The sequence below is a fragment of the Canis lupus genome, chromosome 9 (genome assembly GCF_003254725.2).
Source record: "Canis lupus dingo isolate Sandy chromosome 9, ASM325472v2, whole genome shotgun sequence".
In the NCBI taxonomy this organism is placed as follows: Eukaryota; Metazoa; Chordata; class Mammalia; order Carnivora; family Canidae; genus Canis; species Canis lupus.
In genome coordinates, this window is record NC_064251.1 from 60,174,099 (window position 1) to 60,194,994 (window position 20,896).

Sequence of the window (20,896 nt, forward strand, 5' to 3'; positions counted from 1 at the left end):
TCTAGTTGGGGAGGCTTGCTGTGAATGCAGCCACCGTTCATTATTGAGCTCTTTATATGTATTATATCTTTTTTACTCCAGGAAAACCGAGGCTTGGGGAGAGAAAGAAACTGTTAGAGAATCAGAGCATGGTACATGCTGGGGTCTGATCCATCACCTGCCTGGCTGCAAAACCTGTTCACTTAATCACTAGGCTATCCTACCCCTCCTGCAAATGTCAGTGATTTACCCCGTATATACAGCCAATGGCATGGAAGCTCCCAACTTTTGAGGGGCCACATGTTACCTGTCAGGCTCCGTGGCTTATCTCATTTAATCTTTACCAGAACTCTGTAAGGCAAGCATTTCTAGGAGCTCTAATAGCCCAGGAGACTGGCTCTTGGGAAATGAGAAGGGACTTGCCCGAAGTCACCTAGTTCAAATGTGGTGAGAGCATGTGGATGAAAGGAGTTTGTTTTCTGCTCTGCTATGCTGCCATCCAGCTAAGGACATAAGCCTGGAAGTGGAGGGGTTTCAACAGGCAGCTCCCTTTTCTGAATTCTAAAGAGTTTTCACTGAAGAAAGGTTCAGCTACTTTCCTTCATGGAGGTGGGAGCCTTTTCTTTGAATGAACTAATTATGTTCAAAAGGCAAAAAAATAATGTATGCATATTAGCTGATGAAGATGCTGTTCTGGATATTTTTAGCTGAGCTGAGAGAGAGAGAGAGAGAAGATGAGAGAATGGGGTGTCTTGGAAGAAGAGGCAGCTTGAGAATCAGACAACCCTTTATCTCTACTATCAGCTTTCATTGCTTTTGGCTTGGTGACTGTGGGCAAATTACCTTCCTCTTGGAAAATGTGTATTCATAGTACCTGCCTTTCTGGGGTGTTGTAAAGATTGGGGATAATGTAGTCAGTGGTCACCAACTGTCCCTATGATAATTTTTTAAAGATTTTATTTATTTATTCATGATAGACAGAGAGAGAGAGAGAGAGAGAGAGGCAGAGACACAGGCAGAGGGAGAAGCTGGCTCCATGCAGGGAGCCTGACATGGGGCTCGATCCCGGGACTCCAGGATCGTGCCCTGGGCCAAAGGCAGGCACCAAACTGCTGAGCCACCCAGGGATCCCCTGTCCCTATGATAATTATTCATTTATCAAACATTTATTGTCATTGGGTCCTCACTGTTTATGGATATAATAATTTTATCCTCATCACCACACCATGGAGAAAGTATGTACAGTGTTTTCATTCTCCGGATAAGGAAACTAAGTTAAAGTTAAGTAATTTGCTCTAGTAGGGCCCAGATACAACCCTGGGCAACATGTGCCCTAACCACTGTATGATACTGCCTGTATCATTTCTTTTCTTTCTTTTTTTTTCTTTCTTTTTTTTTTTGCCTCTATCGTTCCTAAAGAGATTGGATTTTCACTTCTGGAAGCAGAGCTCATAGGAGAGTCATTGTTTTTAGGAGGTAGAATCTCCTTTGAGATCCTCAGAAAGCTACCTACAATTAACACCACCACCACCATTGAACTGGGTCAGGGGATCTCCTCTTCAATGTCATGGCTGCTCTGATCAGCAAAAACTCTCCTCGGGCTGAGAGGTTAGAGAACTGGGGTCCTAAGCTCCATTCAGATGCCAGGCAGGTCATCACTGTCACTCATATTGTGTGCCCTGATTTGTGAAATGGGAGGTATGCTGGCACTGAAACTTGAGAATTCAACTGATTTTCTGCTCACAACCAAAACACTAAAATGATTAGGTGAGGCATTATTTTAGGAGAAAGGATAGTTGAAATAAATAGGGAAAAATAATATGTAATATATATAGTAATATATATATAATGAATATTTTATATATTCATTTATATATATATATATAAATGAATGGGGGGGGAGTGTAAAATAAAGGAAAACTGGCAAGAGAGTCCAAGAGTACAGTGGGGTAGAGTTCTACAAACTCTCTAGCTCACTTCCAGCAGGGTGGAAGTACACGGTCACCATCTTCAACATGGAAGAGAGGAACATGGCTGCACCTCTGGAATTTAGGCCTGAGTCTTGCCTAGAGGACTGGGTCAATCAGGTAGAAATGGGAGCAGCCCTAGGACAAGGGGTCCCAGAAGTCCTGACAAGTAGAATTAAAACCCAACCTGGCTTGAGAAGCACCAAGGTCAGGGCTGGAAAGACAATGCATGTATCAAATCCTTGAGTTGCAGAGAGGAAGAATGTTAGGCCAGGCAAGGGTCTCAGAGGCAAGTTCAAGAACTTAGGGGTCCTTCTGCAGGTGTCCAGCATGAGATATCAGGAGTCAGCAATGTGGCTGAGGGGATCACACCAGGCCGGACTCTGTACTGTGTCTGATCTACTGACTGTCTCATTTATAGTCATATCCTTAGCACAGGCATGGGGACCAAGCACACGGTAAGCTCACTAGGAATGTTTGCTGAATGTACCCTGCAGGGGTGGGGAGAGGGATGGGTCTTAGCTGGAAGCAAGAAACAGTCCTCAGTACAGGATCTGGTATATAGGAGGAATTTGGTACGTGAGTGAATGGTTTGTTGATGACACCTCCCTTGGGTCTCCAAGTACTAACAAGGCTCAGCCAAGTGAACTGTCTGTCTTAGGAAGCCAGCAGGTGGAATGCAGGATTCAGCGCTGGAGGCTGGTGAGTCTTGGGAGAAGAGTAGGTGGCCTGCTGAGGCTCTGTAGGTACTAATGGGAATTCAATTCTTATTGGTATCTGGGTAAGGCTTAAATCAGTAGTTCCCTACCTGGTTGTGGATCTGCATCACTTGTGGAACTTGTTAAAACACAGAGCCTCTGATCTTGCTTTTGAATGAGAATTTCTTGGACCAGAACTCTGGAGTCCATATTATAAACAAGCATCACAGGTGGTGCTGATGCACAAAGCTAATTATAGGAACCAAAGCCTTAAATCATCAATTCTCTTTGGCTTTTCTTAGAATTTGTCTTGTATTGGTTGTTTGTTGTTAAGAAGACAACTATAGGGGCACCTGGGTGGCTCAGATGGTTAAGCATCTGCCTTCAGCTCAGGTCATGATCTCTGAGTTCTGGGATTGAGCCCCACATAGGGCTCTTGGCTCAGCAGGAATCTGCTTCTTCCTCTCCCACTGCCTCTCCCCCTGCTCATCATGCTCTCTCTCGCTCTCTTTCTCTGTATCTGTCTCAAATGAATAAATAAAATATTTTTTTTAAAGAAGACAGCTATATAACAGCACACATTGAGCCATTACTAAATTCAAGGCTATTCTATGTACTTCACATGTATTAACACATTCAGTTCTCACAATGACCCTATAAAGAAGGTACCCATTTTACAGATGAGGAAATTCAGTCTGAGAAAAGTTAATAATTCACCCAAGTTCACACACACAGCCAAGCATTCTGGCTCTAGAGCCTATGCTCTTAGCTTTGACAAAAAAAGACTGAAGTACATCATTTCAAATCCATGTAGAGCTAGGAAAGGACTACCAAGAGATTATGTGTGCTATTTATTCCTTAAAATTTTTAACAATATAAAGTTATTAATATCACTAATATAAATAATATTTGATGATTTTATGAATAAATCAATGAAGGAAAACCATAGCAAGATATCAGAGAACTAAGAAACCCACAAGTGGGAGCTAGGGCAACTGAGCGGAGTCCTCCACCTTCTAGCTGTTTGATCTCGGGGAAGTCACTTAGGCTAGCCGTGTATCAGCAAGCAAGGACATTGGTTTTCCCTGATTACTGAGCAGTTGGAAAAATATAAACCATTAAGTATTTATAATGTAGTATTATTAAATAATAATAAAATAATGTACCATACAATCAGAGAGCAGGTGAGCATCCTGGCTGGGGTTCCTAATCACATGACAGGAAGGTCTCAAGCACTTTTAGCCCTCAGAAGATAAACACCTTGGGACACCTGGGTGGCTCAATGGGTTAAGTGTCCGACTCTTGATTTCAGCTCAGGTCATGATCTCAGGATCATGAGATCGAATCCCTCATCAGACTCCACACTGGGCATGGAGCCTGCTTAAGATTTTCTCCCTCTTCCTCTGTCCCCTCTCCCCACCCCACTCACATTTATGCTTGCTCTCTCTCTCAAAAAACAAATTTTCTAAAAAAAAAAAAAAAAGGTAAAGACCTTTACCTTACATGATACAAAAAAATTAACTCAGAATGGATCAAAGACCTAGCTAGGTATAAGAACTGAAACTATAAAACACAGAAAAAAGTATGGGAGAAAATTTTGTGACATTGACTTTGGCAAATAATTTCTTGGATATGACACCAAAAATACATGCAACCAAAGGAAAAATAGATAAATTGGATTACATCAAAATTTAAAATTTTTACGCGGGCAGCCCAGGTGGCTCAGCGGTTTGGTGCCACCTTCGGTCCAGGGCATGATCCTGGAGTCCTGGGATCGAGTCCCACGTCGGGTTTCCTGCATGGAGCCTGCTTGTGTCTCGGCCTCTCTCTCTGTATCTCTTATGCATAAATAAATAAAATATAAAAAAAAAGAAACAGCAAGCATTGGTGAGGATGTGGAGAAATTAGAACTCTCCTTTTCTGCTGGTGGGAAGGGAAAAGAGCACAGCCACTGTGGCAAACAGTATAGAGGTTCCTTAAAAAATTAAAAATAAAACTACCCTACGATCTGGCAATTCTATTTCTGGGTACATACCCCAAAGAACTGAAAGCAGGGACTCAAGAGATATTTATATACCCACGTTCATAGCAGTATTATTCACAGTAACCAAAAAGGTGGAAGCAACCCAAATGTCTGTGGACAGATGAACAGATAAATAAAATGTGTATACATACAGTGGAAGGGAAGGAGGTTTTGACACATACTTCAACAAGGATGAACCTTGGGGCACCTGGCTGGCTCAGTCAGTAGAGCATGGGACTCTTGATCTTATGGTTTTGAGTTCCAACCTCACGTTAGGCATGAAATACTTGAGAAAAACAAAACAGGGCAGCCCCCATGGCTCAGCGGTTTAGCGCCGCCTTCAGCCCAGAGCATGATCCTGGAGTCTCCAGATCGAGTCCCACGTTGGGCTCCCTGCATGGAGCCTGCTTCTCCCTCTGCCTGTGTCTCTGCCTCTCTCTGTGTCTCTCATGCATAAATAAATAAAATCTTTAAAAAAAAAAAGAAAAACAAAATATGGATGAACCTCGAGGACATTATGATAAATGAAGTAAGCCCAGTCCTAAAAGGATACTTTATGATTCCACATATATGAGGTTCCCAGAGTTGTCAAATTCAAATTCATAAAGACAGCAAGTAGAATGGTGGTTGCCAGGGGCTGGAGTAGGGAAAAATGGGGAGTTATTGCTTAATGGATACAGAGTTTTAGTTTGGAAAGATTTTGAACACAGTTCTGGGGTTGTATGGTGGTGATGGTAGAAAAACATTCTGAATTTATTTAATGCCACTGAATGTATACCTAAGCATGGCAAAAGTGGTAAATTTTATGTTATGTGTATTTTATCACAATTTTTAAAAATATAAAAAATGGAAGGTAAAGAAATGTATTCATTTAATACACTAAGTTCAAATTTAAGGAAGAAAGCATTTCCCAAATCTCGTTCTGTGGCTTATATTTTTTAAGATTTTATTTATTTATTTTTAAAGATTTTTTTTTAAGATTTTTATTTTTAAGTAATCTCTAACCAAACGTGTGGCTCAAACTCACAACTCAAGTTCAAGAGCCACATGCTCCATCAACTGAGCCAGCCATGTTTTGCCGCTTATTATTTCTAGGAAATGAGCCTCAAAATGAGGGTTTTGAGGTTATTTATTGGTCACTGCATGCATACCAGGCTCTGTACTAAATGTTGAAGTCTAGGTATGGACAAGCCTGATGTGGTTTCTATCTTTATCAATCTGATAATTTAGCACAGTAATATTTTCATTTATTGAATACCAAATGTATATAGCAGGAATCTATATTCTTTATTTCCCTTCATCTTCATGAGGTGGGTATTATCATCCCCTTAATAAAAACGAGAAAACTAAGGCTCAGAGAGTTTAAGTAACTTTCTCTAAGTTACTCAACCAGTACTTGGGATCTGCTTGATTCCAGTGTCTGTTTTCTTAACTAACGGGAAGGGCTGCATTCTCCTCCAAGGAGATCCACAATGCACTTTGCTACATGAATGTCCATGAGATGTTCAGGAAAAAAAACAAAGCAAAACAAAGCCTGTCTAACTTGGTATGATTCTGCATATCTCAAAATTATTTCATTACATAACTCCTCCTTTTTTTGGGTGAGAGGGGCAGTGCCCCTATTAATGAGCTGTGAATTCTTTTTTTTTTTAAGATTTTATTTATTTATTCATGAGAGACAGAGAGAGAGAGAGAGACAGAGAGACAGAGACACAGAGACACAGACAGGCAGAGGGAGAAGCAGGCTCCATTCAGGGAGCCTGATGCCGGACTTGATCCTGGGACTCCAGCATCATGCCCTGAGCCGAAGGAAGGAGGTAAACCGCTGAGCCACCCCGGGATTCCCCATGAGCTGTGGATTCTTTCTGAAAAATATAGCTACAACGCCAGAGAGAATTATAAACATATGTCCGCACAAAAACTTGTATACGAATGTTCATAGCAGCATTATTTATAATAGGCAAAAAGTGGAAACAACCCAAATGTCCATCAACAACAAAATGTGGTTTATCCACACAATGGAATGTTATATGGCAATCAAAAAGAATGATGCACTGATGAGGTGGTATGGCACAGATAAACTTATTCCTCTTATACGAAATATCCAGAATAGGTCAATGCATAGAGACAGAAAGATCATGGTTGCTAGGAGCTGAGATAAGGGCAGGGAAGGTGAGTGAATGCTAATGGGTGCAGAGTTTCCTTTTGGGATGATGAAGCATTACAAAGTTAGGTAGTGGTAAGAGTCATCCAACTTTGTAACTATATTAACAATAATTGATTTGTACATGTTAAAATGATAAATGTTATGTCATGTGAATTTTATGTTATTTATTTATTTATAGTTTTATTTCTTTATTCGCGAGAGACACAGAAAGAGTGGCAGAGACATAGGCAGAGGGAGAAGCAGGCTTTCCATAGGGAACCCGATGTGGGACTTGACCCTAGGACCCTGGGATCATTACCTGAGCCAAAGACAGATGCTCAACCACTGAGCCACCCAGGTGTCCCATTTCAGTTTTTTAAAAAATATATAATCACGACTAAGTGTACCAGGAATAACATACCACTGGCCTGATGGTCCAGCTGTTTCATACTGTATTGTTAATGAAGTATTAGAAATCTTTGGGGTTGTTATCCTTTGCTCACAGCTTTCAGAATCCTAAGCAGAAAAACCCAAACAGGTACAGAGACTGAGGGCAAGCTTGGAAACAGGAGCATCAAAGTGTCTACACGGGTGGTATCACACACTGTTGGACTATTTATCTGCTAGGTATGCTTAGCCTGTTTTGACAACAGTCCGGAAGACAAAGTTCCTAAACCCCTCCTCATCACTGGAAGGTTTCAATTCCAACAATCAATTATGCCATGTACTTGGTGGAGAGGCCTCCTTTTATTTGAGTAACATCAGATTCAGTTAGGTTTATAAAACTGAATTATAGAATTTTAGAACTCAAAATGGCTTAAAAAGATTTTATTTATTTTTTTGAAAGAGAGAGAGAGCACAGAGGAGGGGCAAAGGGAGAGGGAGAAGCAGGCTCCCCACTGAGCTGGGAGCCTGATGGGGGCTCTATCCCAGGACCCTAAGATCATGACCCCAGCCAGTCAGATGCTTAACCTACCGAGCCACCCAGGTGCCCCTGAAAAGGGATTTGAAGAGAGCTCATCTAGCCTGATTCTTTGGAATATAGAGAGGCTAAGGCCCAGAGAAATATAGTGTGACTTGCCCAAGGTCATATAGCCAAGCATGGCTTGGCTGAGATTGCCGGTTGTCTTGGAATATCTTTTCTCCCTTTCTTCAGCTGTGCACATGATTGTCTGAAAAAAAGGGGCTGTATTTCCTAATGAAATGTGGTTGTATAACTAGGTTATACTAAGTTACATTCTATATAAATGTCAATGGAAGTGGTGTGAGGAACTCCAGGGCAGTGTACTTAAAGATTAGGGGTTGGGATGGGGCATGACCTTTTTTCTTCCTGCTGGCTGGGTTGCAGGTTAGATGGCTAGAGTTTAAGCAGCTCTTCTAGACCACGAGGTAGAAGCTCATTGGGAGAATAGAAGCTTATTGGCACAATAAGATAGAATTCTGGGCCACCAACCTCAAAAAGTCAATCAGAAACAGAAGACAGGTATACAAGCTAATGCAGAATAAACACTACCACAAAGCCAAATCAACCGCCCTGTCCTGTTTCTATGCCTTCAAATCTTAGGGTATGCTTTACAGAACTGCCATACCAGCTCTGGAATGTTCATCTCCAGGCCTCATGTGAAAGAGAAACTCTTTCTTCAGTCACTGTTATTTCAGTCTCCTATCATTTACAACTGAACTAAACTTTTTTTTTTTAAGATTTTATTTTTATTTATTCATGAGAGACACACACACACAGAGACAGAGACACAGGCAGAGGGAGAAACAGGCTCCATGCAGGGAGCCCAATGTGGGACTTGATCCCGGGACTCCAGGATCACACCCTGGGCGGAAAGCAGGCATCCAACCACTGAGCCACCGAGGCGTCCCTATCTGAACTAAACTCTGACTCAGAACATAAACAATTACATTCTGGGTTGGAAGCTCAGTTCTCCTGAATCCAAGGAAGGACTATTTATTATGAAGATTATTATTATTAATAATAAAAGCAACACTGTGTTGAGTTGTGCATATAATCGTTGCTGGTAATTTTTTACGTGCCTTCTATGAGCTGTTTATACCTTATAAGTGTCATGTACTCATTGGATTCTCAGGTCAACTTGGTAAGTTCTTTTTTTTTTTAAGATTTATTTATTTATTTATTAATGATAGACACACACACACACACACACACACATATATATATATATAGAGAGAGAGAGGCAGAGACACAGGAGGAGGGACCCTCCTCCAGGATCGCGCCCTGGGCCAAAGGCAGGTGCTAAACTGCTGAGCCACCCAGGGATCCCCCAACTTGGTAAGTTCTATGACCATGATTTCTGTTTTACAGACAGAGAAACTGAAGCACAGAGAGAGTGACTAACTTACCCAAGGGCATACATTTAGTAAGAGGTAGAGCTGAGATTCAAACCCAGGCAGTATGGCTCCAGATCCAGGGGTCTTAGCTCCCACATCATACTCTCTCTTATGATGTGAGCTCCTCCTCAACCTCTATAGCAATTTTATTGAGGAGGAAAATGAAGCAGGCAATTTTCGAATCATTGCTTTAAATTGCTCTGCTAGACAGTGGTGGTGCAGCTAGCATTAGAAGCCAGACTCCTAAATCCTAGTTCAATGCTCTCTCCAGACCACCCTGCAGTCTTAGAGGCCACCTGGACAGATACATAACCCCTGAGCCCACTTCCAGTCTCCCCCTCCAACACACACACATACACACACCACCCAGCAGGCACCCAGACATTTTTGTGGCCAGGGTGGCTACAACCTCCTTTGAAAAGCAGCCAGCTTTGCCCTCCACCAAATAACTTTGTTTTATTTATAGTCTTCTGCTCAGAGCTTTTGAACTGGCTGCTCATTCCAAGGAAGATCTTGATAACAACTGTTCTTTGGAGAGGGTTCATAGGAAACAAGGTGCATAAACACCACAGAGGCCCGGCCTGTCTAGCAGAGCTTTGCTCCTGGGGATGTTTATAAATCAGTGTTGGTGTCTGGGTGCAAAAGACTTTGAATTCATAATGGTGGTTTGGATTTTCATTTGTGTGTGTGTGTGTGTGTGTGTGTGTGTGTGTGTGTGTTCTTTGTTTTCAACAATCTCAGGGCATGAGGCAAAAGAGAGAAATTGCCTTTATGCATAACATAACTCTGAAAGAAGCAGTTCTTGGTCTCTTTGCTCCCTGCTCGGCTGGGACCTGGGGCCAGTTACTGGAGCGATTAAAGGGTGGGGAGACATCTCAGGAATCTTTAAGAGCTAAAGTGGAGGAAGGAACGGATGGCATTTGAGAATAGAAAACTGTAAAAGGAAAAGAGGGAGGGAGGGGAATAAACGACTAATTTCAGAAGTGAACCAGGAACTCACGATCTGCTGCCTTATGTCTGAAGGCGCCATCCTAGAGCGGGACCATGCCCCATGCGTCTGGAGTTATTCAGCCTGGATGCGAACCTTCGCTCCACCAGTTGCAAGCTCTGTACCCTTTCCTCTTTGTGAGAGGAGGGGTGGGCTGGAAAACCCACAAGGCTGTTGTGAAGACTGGAGCTGACTATTTAGGGGAACCAGCCCCTCGCCCAGTGAGCGGCCCTAACGCAGCCGGCCCTTCCCCCGGGCTTAGAGCTTCCAGGCGGTGGTCCCGGGACGCTGGGGAAGGGGAGCCCCGGGGCAGGGCGGACGCAGGTAGCAGCTCGGCGCCTGACTCAAGGGCGCTCACTGCACTGAGTTCCTCTTGTCTGTCGGGGACCGTTAGGGCGACGTGGTCATCCTGGATCGAAGCCCCCAGAGTGGCCAAGAGGGAGGCAGAGTCCTCGGGGGTCGGGCCAGGCAGGGCCGCAGACCTGCAGCTGAGAAGCCCCCAGGGCGGCCCTGCGAGTCCCAGGGGTCGCCTTGGCAACCAAGGGAAGAGGAAGGGGCTTCCCCCGGGGACCAAGTTGGGCACGCGGGCAGCGTAGCAGGGGGTCTGTGGCTCCCTTAAGGTACTTACTGGAAAGTGTGGCATTAAAAAAAAAAAAAAAAAAAAAAAGAATGTGTGGCATTTAAAAAAGGGGAAACTAGTGCCTTCCCGGAGATCCGAGCGAAGACCTCGTGCCAACGCCAAAGCTGCTGGGCGGGAGGACCCCTGATGGAGGAGGGGGTGCAGGTTTCTTCGGGTGGGCTCGAGGGTTCAGGGGGCCGTAGGTTGAGGCTCGGGTTACGGGAGCGCAGCGCGGGGGCCTCCGGGGCCGCGCCGAGCAGCGCCGAGCGGACTACATTTCCCGGCAGCCCCCGCGCGCGGCGTCGGCGGCGGCGGCGGCGACGACGGCGGCGCGGGCGGGAGGCGGCGGCTGTGGGCGGGGCGGGGCGCGCCGGGTACGCGCGCCGGCGACCATGGCGTTCGCCGGGCTGGAGCGAGCGCAGTAGCCCGGGAGGCGGCCGCGGCGGCGAGGGAGCGAGCTTCGAGCGGGCGGGCCCAGCCTGAGGGAAGGGAGGAAGGGGCGGGGAGAGCGCCGGAGGGAGGCCGGTCGGCTGCGGGCGGGCGGGCAGCGCAGCGCCGAGCGGGGCCCGCGGGCCCATGAGGAGGCCCGGGGACCATGGGCTCCAGGATCAAGTGAGTGCGGCCGGGCGGAGCCGGGCCGGGCCGGGCCGGGCGCGGGGCGGGGAGGCCGGGCGCGGGCTGCAGGCCGCGGGCGGCGCGGGCGGCGCGGGGGACTTGTTGCGGGGCCCGAGGGGCTCCCCGCGTGCCGGCGTCGCGCGGGGAGGGGGACGGTTGCCATGACGACCCGGGGAGGCGCGGGGGCGGGTGCGCGCCGGGGCAGGGCTCGGGTGGCCGGTGGCCCCTCCTGCCCGGAGAGTGGGAGCCGCGGGCATTCCCTCGGCAGCGGAGCCTCTGGACTGTGGGCGGGCGGGGGGGGGGGGGGTGTGGAGGCGTCCCCGGAAGCAGCGCCCCAAACGGGTGTGTTCGGGGCCCCCTGGGAGTCGGGCAGCTCCCGGGAGGTCTGCTTGCGGCCTGCGGTCCTGGGCCACTCACGGATCCAAGGTCTGCGTGGCTGGAGGACGAAGGCCATTTTCCCTTCCCTCCTCCCCCCCCCTTATCTGTGAAAGTCTGCACTCAGCAAGGGCCAGAGGCTACGAAGGAAGATGCCTCCTCCGTGTCGTAACTGAGCACCTGGCCTTGGTGGTGGTGGCTGGAAAGGCTTTGTGATCCAGCCTGGCCCATTCCCTCATTCATTCACCCGGGGGTCCTTGGTGGACGATTGGTTTTCTGGGGGGGGGGGGGGGGGAGGGGAGGGGGATTGTTGACACGCCAAAGTCGGAAGCCACGGAAACATTGTTGCCTTCGCTCTGGACCCAGGAGTTGACTCTGGAAAGTGCAACTTTGACGCATTCCGGTCTGGGTGTGTTGCTTCGGAGTCTATCTCCCCTCCCCAGCCAGGTCCTTTTCGCGGCCTCTCCCTCCCTCAGCCTCAGCCCCCGAACATGAGATGCCTTATCTCTAATCACTAACAAATGTTCACTTTTCTCTGTGAGCAGTAGAGTTGTTTAAGGGCACTTAGAGACCAAATTGTACAGCGTAGGCCTTTCCCTAGACGGCTTCCCTAGGACACTTTGAACCTGCTGCTTACAAGAAAGTCTGTGGAATGTGTCTGTTTCAGCACTTGGAGAAGAATAACGCTGGGGAAGTTTGAAAGGGCCTTGAGGACGAACTCTAATAATCATCCAGACGTCCCTCATGTTCTGTCGGTGTCCGTGCAGCATGACCCTTGCCCATCCTTGTAGGATGTGGCCTGGAATGGCTTGGCTTAGGCTTCCCGTTCACTAAATGTCTGTGCTGCAGCAGCCTTGAGACACCTGCTGAATGAAGCTAGAGAAGTGTGCTCACGGTAAGGAAAACGGAAGAGTTGGACGAGCACGCTGTTCAGTCTTGATTTTGTGGGAGCAACTGGAGGAAGTTAGAAGCGTGCTGCAAGCCACAGTGAAGAAGGGATTCGGGAGGTAAAAAGACGCGCCGTCTTTGTAAAAGCATTGGGGTTAAGGAGGTACTCCAGGTTTGACTCCTACTTCCGAGAAGGAGTCGTAACTTGAGTTTCAATAGCACTTAGAGACACTTTCCAGAAGCCACCTTGTAGTCACAGAGTACGCTTGTGAGGATGCTTACCTTTGTTACAGAGAAGTTTAGACACCTGCCTGATGTGAGACCGTCAGTGTCAGGACCAGCCTGAAAATCCAACCAGTGGAAGGTCAGATAACTTGACCTCAGGTCTCTGTCTTGTTCTTGAAAGTTGCAGGTTAGCATAGATTTTTCAGGTGTGTTTTGTGGAACCCATTACTGTTACATCTGAGCACTTGGGCGAGGGAACTTACAAAGGTGTGAGATTAGTGTAAAGAATAGCCTTTTTGATCTTGAAACTAGACTGCTCTAGGGTAAAAGCTTAGGCTTGGGACATCGCTTTACTTGTGGTGAGACCGAAAGAGTATGAAGAGAAGTTATGAAAAATAATTGTGATTTTTGGTGACTCTTGACTAAGCAACTTCCGTCTGCAGCTAGGAATGGGGATTGGACAGGTGGCTAGGGACCATCTACATGGATGCTGCCCTCGTCTCTGGAGGAAACCGAGCTTTGGTCACTAACTGTTCTACGCTGACAGGAAAGAACGGAATTGGCTCAAGGTGTCGAGCTGCCTGAGTTGGAATCTAAGTGCGCAGGCTCTGTTGTGTAGGGACAGTCTTGTGTGTGTCTGTGTGTTGGCATGGGGGTGGAGCAGAGAGCACTCTGGGGCCCCTCAACAGGAGAGCACTCTGGCAGCCGGTGTTTCCTCTTATCTCTGATACTATGTGGCCTAGTCAGGCTGATGATGTGGAATCAGATCTGGTGCAAATTCCAGCTCTTTTGTCTATTGACTGTGGAACTTCTCACAAACTACTTTCACTCTCAGTTTCCCTGAGGCTATAATGGGGAAGACTATATGCTGCAGAGTCATAATGACCAATAAATGCTATATCAATATGATTGCAGGGCTTTTATTTAAAAATTCAGTAATTGTTAATTCTCTTTTACCTTTTCTATCAAAAAAACTAAGAAAACCCATATTTTTTTTAATGCAAGAAATGTCAGAGAATGGTATGTTTCAAGAAATGAAAAAAATTTTGATCATGGCATTGGACTGTTAATATGAAGAGCAGGGCTTAACATTCTCTCATTATTAAAAAATAAAAGTTGATTAAAACAATACTGTGTGTAATTGTGCAGCTGGTGTCTGTCGTATGATTAGTAAAGCAGGTGCGTTGCTAGGCACAGGTGTTGATCACCTTTTAGTGCTTGATCAGACTTCAAGCTAAGACTGGTTGAGCACAATCCCTGTGTCAGGCATGATGGTACTGCATTATGTGAACCATTTCATCAAATCCCCACAACTGTCCAATGATGTAGGTACTACTAACCACATTTTTCATATGAGAGAATGGGACTTTATTTGCTATGATTAGATGCTACCCCCAGGAAGCCTGCCCTGATGCCGGTTCTGCACCCCCAGCTGCCTCTGCAGCCTAGGTCAGCGGCCCTCATCTGCGCAAGCACCCCCTAGCCTAGGCCAGGTGCCCCTCGTTTGTGCATCTTCTCTTCAGCCTAGGCCAGGTACCCCTCATCTGTGCATCCTCTCTTCAGCCTAGGACATGTGCCCCTCCCATGTTTCTGTCGCCCCTTGTGTTTATCACTGTCTGAGTAACTAAATGCAATTCCTTGACTGTCTTCCATGTTAAGACGGACATAAACCTCTTGAGAGCAGGACTGGCTTATTCGTCCTTGAGTTCCCTGTGTCAGACCTGGTACCCGATACACAGAGTTGTTCAGAAAGAGTTTATGGAATGGTTTAAGAAGTATGGTAGGATCTGAATTAAGGTCCTGACTAAGGTTCTGAGTTGAGTGTACATAGCATTAAAAGAACAACTTGTTATCTGAACTCTTGAGGACCAAGAGTTTTTTTATGTTTTTAAGTTAATTGTCCTAGTCTATGTAGAAAATTACTTTTTCTAAAAAGTGTTTAGTTCCTGTTCATTTAAATAACATGGTCTAGCTTCAAACCAAGCGTCTGTCTACTTGGGCAGGGAAAGAGAAGGTCACTGTTGTGCAGGTAGCACCCTGGAAAGCTCCTGAACTTTAAACCCTAGCAGACCTTAATCTAGAGGGGTAAAAGGAGCAGCGCTAACTGGCAATCTTCAACAGGTATGTTTAAATCTTATTTAGTGTTTGAGTGATCCCAGTGGACTAGAATGTGGTTAATATGAAGCAGTTTAACTGATAATGCAGACATACAGAAGGAAACTGTGTGGCAGTTTAATATTGCTTGTGGTGACATCCTAGAAATTGTTTCCAGGCACCAAGGGCAGGAAGTGGATTGTAAGTAATCGAAGGAAGTATTCTAAGTGAGTTTGAGGAAACCTGACATTTATGGATGCAGAGAAAGGCATACTCTTTAAGATTTGAAGGCATAGGGACACGACGGGGCAGCTCATTTGGCCTGGTGGTGGTATGTATTCTACATTAGCCAGCATACCTGTCTTCTGTCCCTGTCAGACTGTGACCTCTTTGAGGTTGGTGACCAAAAAGCATATCTGTTTATCCACTCTCTAAGAGTGTGAAGCACATATTGAGCACTCAGAAAATGTTAGTTTTTATTGGTATTGTCATGATTAGTTGTACTAGTTCACGTGCTTGGTAGTGGGCTAAGTGCTAAGGACATAAAAATGAGAAGGTTTTTCTTCACTTTAAGGTTTTCCAACGTAGTAGTGAGACAGAAATGTGAAACCAACTCTCTCCAGGCCCCCTTCCCTACCAAAAAAAAACCACCCCCAGTTTGATACAGTCTGATCAATGCTACGGTGGAGATGCAGCTAGTCCTGAATAGGTAAAGAAGTGGAGAGACCGTTTTCCAAGGACGGTTCAAGGAAGGAAGGCAGGCTTCATCAAGAAGGTGTTTTAGCTGAGACAGGAGAGATGAGTAAGGGTGTGAAAAGGGCAAGAGTGGTACCAGAGAGGAATGGTGATGATGGTGGCAGTAGTCTCATTAGAGGGAACAGCATAAGTGTGAAGATGTGGCATATTAGGGGAAAAAAAATGTTAAATAACATTTTTAGGCCCATGCCAGGAATTGTGTTAGACATTGAGAATTTTGATGCGGAATAATACATATTCATGCCTACTCTCATGGAGCTTAGGGTTTGGTGGACCTAACAGGTTAAAAAAAACATCAGTTTCCTTAAAGCTATGTGGATGTGCTAGAAAGGAAATGAGATGCTGAGGGAGAATGCAGGGGTAGCTGTCCGGTGTTAGAGCACTGAGGAAAAGTTTACTGTAGAACTGACATTTGAGCTGAGACTTCAAGCATGAGAAATCATTAGTCCTATAAGAGGACTGGGCAAAACTTTTCATTTCAGGCAGAGTTGAGCATACACAAAGGCCTCAAGGCAAGAAAACCCTAAACGCATTTCAGGAATTGATAGAAGGCCAGGGGTTTGGGTAATGACTGATGGGACAGAGCCTTGAGGTAAGTCCAGAGATATACACTGGGGCCTGACTAGGGCCTTGTAGGCCATGGCAGTCAGAAAACAACTTAAGATGTAATTAACACACTATAACATTTATTTTTTTTAAATATAGAGTTAAATGGTTTTAAGCATACTCACAAAAATGTGATCAATCATTACTATCCAATTTAAAAACATTTCATCGCCCCAGAAAGTAACTTTGTGCCCATTAGCATTCACTTCCACTCCTCCCAAACACTCTCCGCTCTCAGCAGTCACTAATCTACTTACAGTTGTCATAGACTTATTTTGGGCATTTCATATAAATGAATCATACAATGTATAATCCTTTGTCTTTCCCTTAACATTATAGTCTCAAAGTTTATTCATGTTATAGCATATAAATATTTCATTACTTTTTAATTGCTGAATAATATTTCATTGTATAGAAAAACCACACTTTATTCATCTATTCATCAGTTGTTAGGTTTTTGGGTTGTTTCCACTTTTTCGCTGTTATGAATAATGTTGCTGTGAACATTTTGTGTGGACATATGTTTTCATTTCTCTTGGGTATATACCTAGGAGTGGAATTGCTGGATCATATGGTAACTCTGTTTAAGAAACCGTTAAACTGTTTTCCAAAGCAATTGCACCACTTTCTGTAAAATGGTATCTCATTGCGGTTTTGATTTGGCCCAAGTGAATTCGTGTAGAAAACAAAAGATCAGAGTAGACAGAGATAGGTTCTCAGAAGAGGCTGAAACTTGAACTGAAAGAAAGGTGAGACTTAGTTAAGGGAGGGGACATTCCTAGAGGGAGAACAGTGGAAGTTTTAGGACTTGGGAGTGAGATAACCCCTTCTCATTGTTTTCTGGTACAGAGAAGCAGCTTTGGCACCTTAGGATAGCTCTGCTTCAGTCTTGTTTTTGGACTGCTCATCATAGGATCCTATTACCAAAATGCACCACAGACTTAGTTCTTTGGTGAAGCCTGTTGTGTAGCACAGCTGACATGTGTCTCTACTGTGGAATGAGACCAGAGTCCTCCCTCCAGGGCTCTTCCCGCTATTGCCTCTTCTCCCCCCCCCCCCCCAACACAGTGCTCCCTTGCCTGTCCCCCCTGGAAGATAGTACAAAGACTTGGGGTGGTAGAATGAAAGTCTTGCTGGAGACTGAGCTCCCCATTATTAGTGCACAAAATCACTTGAATTTTCATGACTTTCTTGGATAATGTATTTGTGCAACTCTATTACTCTAATCATAATCATTTCAATCAACTTGGAGGGCTTTGGACAGTAGCTAGGAAGGTTGAAACAGGGAAGGTACAACCTGGAGTGTTGCTGTAGAAAAATGTCTCAGGCTGTTACATCTGTGTATAAGCTCCTAGCTGGGATTCTCATTGTGGCTTGCAAAGGTTTAGCCTTTTTCCTGGCCCTAGAGGGAACTAATCTCTGGATTTACAATATCCTTTTTGCTTAAAAGGATTTTGTTGGGAAATGGAAAGATAAACAAGAAAGAAAAATAAACCAAAGAAAACAAAAACAAAGTTGGTCTCTTGGACTTTTATTGGAATCCATACCCATTCTTTCCAAGTATTTAGGACTTGAAAAGGAGCCAAATAAAAGAAGTAACAAAAGGTATGTTCACAGTATTTGACTTCCTATAGAAAAGAGATAAGTTATATCTGTAAATTGGTTACAGTATTCAGAATATATTTTTTTCTTGGAGAACCTCTTAATGTGTAAATCAGTGGTTGTCAAAGATAAAAGACTGTAGGCAGAGGGAGCTGTGTGAAAGACAGGTATAGCAGAAGAACAGGACGTGTGAATAAAAGCTAGAGGAGATGAGGTTGAAAAGTAAGCTTATGCTACTGGGACATAATTCCAGTGAGAGACTGAGCTGGGAATATAATACAATCAGATTTGGGTTTTGAGGAAGATTGCCCTGGCAGCAGCATTGTAGAGCTGTGATATCTCTGGCCTGTACAAGATGATCCATTGGGATGTGAAAAAAATGTTAGAACTTAATTTTTTTTTAAAGATTTTACTTTATTTATTTATTCATGACCGACAGAGAGAGAGAGAGGCAGAGACACTGGCAGAGGGAGAAGCAGGCTCCACGCAGGGAGCCTGACATGGGACTTGATCCCAGGTCTCTAGGATCACACCCTGGGCTGAAGCGGCGCTAAACCGCTGGGCTACCGGGACTGCCCTTACATTTGTTTTTATAACAACCTTCAAAATTTCTGTTTTTGTGTTTTCAAATGTATATATAAGTATAGTTGGACATTCCTATAACTTATAGATATGTGTATCAGGTGAACGCTCACATTTTTTGATAGGAAGGAGTACATGGAAAAAAAATTGGACACCACTGGTTTATGGAACTGTTATAGTTTGTGCTGTATAAGATCAAGGCCTGAAGTGAGGTTCTGGTTGGTGAAAGAAAAAGGACAGATTTGAGAAGATCTTAGGTAGAATTGACAGGACTTGGTGACAAATTACATGTAAGGGGCAAGAGAAGAATCAAAGATAACTTGCCAAGGTTAGCAAAGTTACATTATAAATGAGTGGAAGGTGAGGGCCAGTTATGTAATGTGTTTACTTTTCTGAGGAGAAGTGGAAAGTTATAATTGAGAGAAGGCATTGTAGTCTGCAGTGTGAAGGGAGGAACTCTTTTAGGGCTCCATAGTGTGTGTACTTCATTCGATGCGTAAGACTTGCAGTGGGCTGAGCCAAGTTGCTGAAGGGAAATCCGTCCATGTTAGGCTTAGAAAAAATAAACTTTTGAACTCACTTGAGCCACAGGAAAGGTTTCAAGGATGTTTCATTGATCTTGCTTAGCCTGTATGAATAAATAGGAAGAAGGAAACCAATGTAGAGGAAGATGCTCTTTGACTCCCACGTGGACAGTTCTTGTGTTCAAGGGTATGAGAGGAGCTGGGGGATGTGAGCCTTGGAGACACGTGTGCCCATCTAAGTCCCAAGTTTCTGTGCCTCAGTATATTTAAATTTTTTTTTTTTTTTTTTTGTGAAAGGAAGCGAATAAAATCACCTGTAGGGTTGTTATGAGGATTAGAAGCAATCTTGTATCTTACCTTCAGCAGAGAAAGGATTGTTGAGTAAATGGCCGCTTACACTAATATCGCTTGAAAGAGGATGGGCACACTTGTCTGAACCCCTGGAGTTAATGTCAAACCAGTGTTCCTTTTTATAGGTTTAAATTTTATTTTATTTTATTTTATTTTATTTTAATTAATTAATTAATTTGTTTATTTATTTATTTTTAGCCATAGAGAAAGTATTTGCTTCCTCTCTGTGAGTATGTTAGGGTGATGTGTTATATATTTGAAGGACTGTGATCCTTGTGTATGCAAAACACTATTCCTCTTGCTGGCTAGGAGAAAAGAAAAAGTCCACTTAGATAGGAGGAGTATACAAATAATTAGAACAGTAGTATTTAACATTTTATGCTTCTCCTCTCAAGTAATAGTTGAGAATTTTATTCAATTTTACATAAGATTTACACCATTTATATTTATCTTTGCTTAGCTGGTAGTACTGTTCACTTGTAGTCTTTTTTTTTTTTTTTTTTTTTAAGATTTTAGGTATTTATTTGAGAGAGAGAGAGAGAGAGAGAGAATCTGAAGCAGACTCTGCAGTGAGCACAGAGTCCAACACAGGGCTGTATCCACAACCCTGAGGGCATGAACTGAGCCGAAACCAGAGTCTGGCACTCAACCACCTGAGCCACCCATGTGCCCCCATTTCTAGTCCTTTTAATGTAACTTCTAATTTCTTTTTCTTGGGTACTTAAAATTACTGTTCTTAAAACTTTTTTTTTGTTTGTTTGTTTTTTAGGGAAATTTTACACATCTACAAAAGTAGAATAGTACAATGAACCCTCAAATGGCCATCACTGTTAAAACACTTAATTTTAATTAATGTATGGGTTGTTTAGTTCTATTTATAGGTAACTGGCTAAAACTCCTCCTGCCCTCCAATCCTGGATTATTTTGAAGTGAATACCAACTGTCTTATCACATTTTTTTTTTTTTTTTGAGAGAGGGAGAATCTTTTTTTTTTTTTTTTAAAGATTTTATTTATTTATTCATGAGACACACACAGAGAGAGGTAGAGACACAGGCAGAGGGAGAAGCAGGCTGCACGTAGGGAGCCTGATGTGAGACTCGATCCCGGGCCCCCAGGATCACACCCTGGGCTGAAGCAGTGCTAAACCGCTGAACCATCGGGGCTGCCTGGAGGGAGAATCTTAAGCAGACTCCACTCCCAGCACAGAACCCTATGTGGGACTAGATCTCACTACCCTGAGATCATGACCTGAGCCATATTCAGGAGTCAGACGCTGAAGCAACTGCATCACTCAGGTGTTCCTGTCCTCTCTCATTCTTAAATATTTCCATATGTGTCTCTAAAAGACCTTCTTTAAAAAAAAAACAAAAAAACAAAAACCAAAAAAAAACAAACAAAAAAAAGTAACAATGACATCACACCTAAAAATTTCCTTTTTTAGGAGAAGGAAATCTTGTCTTTTTCCTCCTTCCAGTTTATTGAAGAAGTGTGTCATTTGT

At 44.2% G+C, this 20,896-nt stretch overlaps 1 protein-coding gene across 17 annotated transcripts in view; it reads left to right on the forward strand.

The window, feature by feature from the left end:
• DENND1A (DENN domain containing 1A) overlaps nucleotides 1-20,896 on the forward strand; it is a 539,854-nt gene that overhangs the window by 19,596 nt on the left and 499,362 nt on the right. For 2 of the 17 annotated variants that reach the window (XM_025475080.3, XM_025475091.3), the window contains exon 1: nucleotides 11,162-11,390. The exons of 1 other annotated variant lie outside the window; for it this stretch is intronic. Coding sequence is in view for 10 of the 16 variants with exons in the window: in XM_025475091.3 (XP_025330876.1) it covers nucleotides 11,355-11,390 (36 nt within the window). In the remaining 6 variants the exon portion in view is untranslated. Of the gene's footprint in view, nucleotides 1-11,161; nucleotides 11,391-12,070; nucleotides 12,776-20,896 lie in introns of those variants that run through there. 14 more of the 17 variants (XM_025475089.3, XM_025475088.3, XM_025475079.3 and 11 more) reach the window with 9 other exon arrangements.